Genomic DNA, 6,297 nt, shown 5'->3' on the forward strand with positions numbered 1-6,297 from the left:
CCTTACTGTCAGACCCTGTTCTCCTTGAGCACATAGAAGTAAGGAGCAAATTTGAAAAAAACTGGCCTTGAAATAGACATACCTGTAGCAAATTGCATATAATTCCCATAAACTTAGTTCATCCAGTTGATGCATATTACTTCTTTTGGAAAATGCTACATGTTTTAGCACAAGATACTCCATAAACACACTTTCAAGTAGCACTTTGGTACCTACTTATACATAGTTCAAACTATGCATGATGTTAATCTAAAGCCCAAGACTCATGTTTTACCATAAAGTTCATTAGGCTGGGCCCCAGCAGCATCAATGGCATTTCCAGCTATGGTGACCCCAGACCTCAGCACTGGTAAGTATGCGTGTGTGTCTGTGTACTCCAGATACCCCTACAACAGATCCACATGCTAATTAGCCCACCACTCATGACTGGAACTGGGTGTTCTTGTCATAAGTCCTGGGATCTGCCAAAAATGTATATGCAGATGAGGCATAGGGCAGCTTGGTTCAGCTTCACTTCATGGAGGGCAGTGCAGGGGCCATACTAATTGTGTGACAGGCTGAGGGCGTGACATCCGGATTTTGTGTGAACTGGGGCCCCATTTGGTGATATTTGCCAGACATTTAAGGTTGGTGAAGAAACAGGAATTATTGGAAATAGAGAAAGTTGCAGCTGAGCTGTGGGAATGAAGAAGTTGGAATGTATGCACTGTAGTGGCTCACAGTGACTTGAAAAAGCATTTGTGCTGAGGGGGACTGTGGTTAATGGCACTTATTCTGTTAAGCTGCACTAACCTATCCTTATAGTAGGGTCCCATCAGTCATAAACAGACCCTTGAACCCTACAGTGGAGGACTGCATTAAGATGGGTCTTAGTGAAATGTACTAGTACTACAGAAAGAAGAGGGCGATGAGAAAGAAATGGTGGATCTCATATGGTGGAGAGGGAACTGGCACAGGCTTTTTAAGAGGCAAACCCTCTGAAAGAACAATGAATGATAACCCTGAAATGGTGATGGGTGCACAGTGCAAACTGTGTAACGGGACTACAATATTTTAACTCTCAAAGTATGTTCTGATATGCCAAGTGAGCCACACTGGTCACTTGACAGGTTGTTAAAGGTACAGTTGTGTGTGTATATATAAAATATAAATATTTTTGCAAAAAAATTAAAAAAGCATCTTAAACAGCAATTTTGGCACCAAGTAGAGGGTGTCAGGGCTGGCTCTGGCCTTCCTGGTGCTGACCAATCTGGTATTATAATATCTCCAAGCCCCGTGCTGATTCCCAGTGAAGGGAACACCTGTCTGTTCATTTTTGTTTTTTTAAGGTGTGCGTGACCATGCCCCATTTTCTGTGTGTGTGTACACATGCATGTGCACACACACATACTTTCCCATCAGCATGTTTGCCCAATATGTGGGGTACCTCATCTTGTATTTGAGTAAATACGGTACTTTGAAGGGGAGAGAGAGCTGCTGCTGCTGATGTTATGATCTAAGAGTTACAACTGAAGGATCCTATAGTGATACAAGATAGCTAACTCATCTTAAGTGACCCTGAATGAAGCAGGGTTAAAGGTGGAGTAGTGTTGCTATACTACAGAATCATGCAGACTTAATAGTTGCATCATAAAAAATTGTATCTGAATCCTTTGATATCAGTACAATTGTTATACACCCTTAGTTTTCTCCTATGACTTGCTACTTCAATCTATTATGGAACCTAAAAATTGAAAGTAAGACTTTCTAAGGAGAGAGAGAATTATTGGATGTCTTCCAGGAAATATTTAGAAGAAAATGCAAGGCACTGAAGAGCAGAAGTCAAAGCAAACATGTCAGAGGACAGTTTTTTTAAAATGTTTTTTGGAGAAGCATGAAAGCACTTTCCTTGTATGTATGGAACAGCATTAATTTTGCAGGTCTTAGAATAGAAATGTTCCCCATCATTCCACTATCGTTATCTAGTATAGGTTGTGATTCAAAGCAGTTTCTTTGCAGATTTATTAATCCTGTGTAGTGAATCGCAATCTGTCCATTTGCTGTAATGAACTAGTAATTTGTTCTGCCTCCAGGAGAATCACTGATTTGTGCAAACAGTGACTCGCCACTATTTGGAAAACATGGTAGATGTTTTCTGCATGTTGTTGACCAAAACACAGTTCACCACTGCTGTTGATGGTCAATCTGTGGCAACCACTTCACTGGAGTGTGGAGTTAGATGTTAAGAGCATTGCCCAGAGAGGATCTCAAAGCCAGACTCCTACTTTGACTACAATCATAACCTAAGATCTCTTAAAAATTACTCTTCATGCATTCTGCTTTTGTCTTGAATTGGTAGCATTGCACCCTCATCTATTTAATTAATAAAGCACTAAGCAAATTTCCCCATCAAATATAATCTACAAAAGAATATATTTTTCAAGCCTTAGTTAATTTCAGTCAATCTTGGAAAATGTAGCTATACAACATATAAATGTGACAACTCCAACACGCACACACAATATGAGCTGTTGAGATTCACTGTTATATTTACCAACATTTCCATATCCCTGTCAGCCAGTTCTGCACAACTGTTGTCTTCATCATTGTCAGCAGCACCAACATAGCTTTCATTTCCTTTCCCCCACTCTGCCCATTTGCAATTATTGTTCCTCAGTTTTATTCTTAGCAGCAGGAGAAAGCACACCTACTACAAAAATGCTTTTGGAATTAAAGAGTGATTTTTCACCTTCTTATTGGCAGAAGGGAACACGATTTGCTGTCTTACTAGCTGGGATTATATTAGTCTTGCCATGGTGCAATTAATTTATCTAGAGCTAGTTATACATGTTTGTATTTAGCATGTTGATTCCAACCATCAAATAATTAAAATAATTCTGTGTGAATATTAAGGGCCATCTTTTTTTAAATGTATTCTCCATTTGTGCACCCAGAACTTGCAGCCATTTTACAAGGTGGCTGCACAGGTTATTTTTTGGTATTGTCAGTTTTCATGTGTAAAAGGGAAGGGGACAGGTTGAGAAGTCTTTGAAAAACTGACTAAAATTTTCTACAATTTCTGAACTAAACATGCAATAATGGTCCTGCAGTAGGTGGTGGGAACAAGAAATATTTACATTGCAGCCATGCCCCTTGAAGCCCCATTGCTCTAGATGCTGCACAAACACAGTTAAAGGCAACCCTGACCCACCAGTGTTTACACTCTAAATAGACAAGATGGCCAAAGCATGCAGGAAAGCAAGCATTATAATCCTATTTTAAAGATGGGGAACAAAGGTACAGAGAATAGTTGTGTTAAGTACACGCAAAGTCTATGGCAAACTTAGAAACTGAATCCAGACCTCCCTAGTCTCAGGTCAAGGACAAAACCAATTGCCCAATAATTTGTTTCCTAAATCTAAATTACAATCATCTATTGAAAAAAATACTTTGATAATCCAAATATACTTTTCTAATCTAAATAATCTGGTTCTTAAAACAGAGCTATATAACCAACGAGCAGAGGAGATGGATCTTTTTTCATCAATTCATTTGTTTTCTGAGTCAAAGAAATCTTACGTTTTATTTTACAGTTTGTAATGGGGGCTTACCTTTTCAACTATTCATGCTTGCACATGGAAATCTATGTGAATCCCTGAAAGGGGGGAAAAAAAAAAGCGAGGTGAGAGAGAGAAAAACAATAAACACCTGAGTAAGCTTCCTGTCCCCAATCAAGAACTGTACAGTGAAACTGGAATCTTTCCTTAAACTCTTGGGAACAAACCACTTGCATCACTGCAGGTGCCATTGTGATGTTCAAAACTGACACTGTAGCAAAAGTAAATTCCTCTGCTGGGTGGTTTTGTACAGTCAGAGCAATCCTACCAATATTACCCCAAAAAGATATGATGGATCCATGATCCAATTAATGATATAAAAGAAACACAAATGAAGGGTTGATTTCACATGTATAACACGGTGGGGTTTGGGTAGGGGAAAGAATCTGATGCATCACTAAATTATTGGAAACTAGTGATGACCCCAACTAAAGCCATGGACTAAAAGCACTGTTGAGTTTCAATAGGTTATAAATTAGAATTTGACCCTTGCTGTTTTTCTCCATCAACCTCAGGACAGCACCTCAATCTTGAGTTGTATAAATTTTAGTCACTGCTAATTCTGGCACAGTGCTTCTGCCAAGAATGGATTTAAAGGAGAAATTCAAGGAGGGAAAGGACAAGGAGGACTTTTTTGCACAAAAGAGGGGATTTGGGGCAAAAACAATTGTTCAGGAGTGAGCCAAAGTTATAGGAAAGGGATTTGAATGGTTTTGATGTGGTTTTACAGATGCAGGCCCACATACGTGTTCATTCCCTCCTGATTTGATTTTTCTGCACTTTAAAAATGAAGATAGAGGATCTTAGCTTGTACCGTTAATGTGGCATTTCTGTTGGCTACAACCAACCTCGTCACTAAAGGTTCAAAGATGACTGGGGGCACGAGGAGAGGACATGAGGGGAATAGCTGAGTTTGACCACTTTGTGAGTCAGAGGTGAAAATGCCCATTGAATGAGAAATTGGGGGGTGGAGGGTGGGAGGAAGCAGTGCAACTTATTCACTATCTCTAGTCATGATCTCATCTGTGTTGTTTTCAGTCAGTTTTTAAATCCAAGCAAAGCCTCACTGCATTCTTACTATATGAATGCACCCCAGGCATATTCATCCAACCAGTAGTAATATAGGAATTAATAAGCACTTGGCAATTAGATTGACTTGTGGCTTTAATGTGAGAAGTGACTCCAAAAATGACTTTGATCTCTATATATGTAGCAGTCAGAAAACCCATCTCTGTCTGCCAGTTAAGAAAATTTAAATAGGGTGAGGACATGAATGAGATATGACTTTGGTGAGAGACCAGAGTCATATCTCATTCATGTCCTCACTCTAGTAAAATTTTCTTAACTGGCAGACAGAGATGGGTTTTCTAACTGTTGGCTTCAAACTCAAACCTTGGTAGTGAGGACAAATTATTTTTTTTATTACTTACCACCTCCAGCAATGAAGAGTCTGCAGATCAAATTAGGCCCTCAGTGGGCACGTCTACATGTGCGCTTTAATGTGCATTAGCCTATTTTAATGTATATTGCAGTGTCACATCAAACTGTGCTTTGCTAATGTGCTTTTTCCTAGTAGATTACAATTGAGGCGGTGCTTATACATGTGCAGGGAGGCTGTAATTACAGTGTGTTGGAGCAGACTCGATTAATCAAGTCTGCTGGAGCATGGTAATTACTATGCTTCAGCAGACTCCAGTATCACATGTATTGGTGTCCCCACACTGAAAAATGGTGGCAAGGCACTTTAGTTTAAAGTTTGTTCGATTGAGTTTGAGTTCAAAGTGCTGCACTGCCATTTTTCAGCATGGGGACGCTGATACATGTGACGCTGCAGGCACTTTAACTAGCGCGACTCTCACAGCTGTGCCAACTAAAGCCACTGCCCAGAGCGCACATACAAACACCCAGAGGTACTAATTTAATAAGCACTAGCAAAAGTGTGATGTAATGAATGTGTAGACATGCTCAGTTTGTTCTTTGCAGCCCTGCCCTCCTCAGGTTTTCATCAGTGACATCCCTACAAACCTATAGCCTTCAGCATGTTGGGATAGGTGCTCCTGGGGGAATGATTTGAAGATGGTGGTCTTACATAGGGATTGATAAAGACATAATTTGGCCATGAGAACCTTTACTGTTGTTAATGTGTTAAATGGAAGGAATCCAGCTTTACTGTCAGAGCTAAGAGTTTGCAGGGCTGCCATTTTGGGGGGGGAATGAAAAAAACACATTTTTTCATTACAAACAGAGTACAGGGAAATAAGTTAAACACTGGGAATATAGAAGCCCACAAAGACACTTTTGCAGTCAATCTTCAGCAGGGAACCAGACTCAAACACTCCTAAGCCTGCAAACAGACTCAAACACTCCTAAGCCAGTCCCATTTTTGGCAAATTTTCTGTTACTGGGAGTGACTAAGTGAGAGGTTTTGCTCTTTATGTGCAGCAAATCTGATTCATGCTCATCTGTCATCTTTCGGGAAGGAAACGGAATGAGCTTGTTTGTTTGTTTCCTCCTTCTGGCATAGTCTCAACTCAGAAATTTCTCATCGGTCTGAAAAAGAGCCTACACAAAACCCCTTCCAAATATTTGTATTTGTTGTCTCTGCCCATAGCTGACAGCTGCCTGTTCCCCAGTAAAAGATGATGAACTCCCAGTCCTTTTTTCAGCTGGAGAACCAGAGGCACATAGGGGAAGCGGCTGT

The 6,297-nt window shown here is 40.1% G+C and overlaps 1 protein-coding gene across 1 annotated transcript in view; it reads right to left on the reverse strand.

Annotated features, from left to right (window-relative positions):
* The window catches only part of CUNH1orf100 (chromosome unknown C1orf100 homolog), a 14,250-nt gene extending 8,185 nt beyond the window's left edge, over positions 1-6,065 (reverse strand). Inside the window, 2 exon segments of the mRNA XM_025203244.1 lie at positions 2,534-2,686; positions 5,949-6,065. Of these exon segments, the coding sequence (XP_025059029.1) occupies positions 2,534-2,686; positions 5,949-6,065 (270 nt within the window).
* Positions 6,066-6,297: the final 232 nt, after the last annotated feature.

This window comes from Alligator sinensis, unplaced genomic scaffold, assembly GCF_000455745.1.
Source record: "Alligator sinensis unplaced genomic scaffold, ASM45574v1 scaffold534_1, whole genome shotgun sequence".
Taxonomy (NCBI): Eukaryota; Metazoa; Chordata; order Crocodylia; family Alligatoridae; genus Alligator; species Alligator sinensis.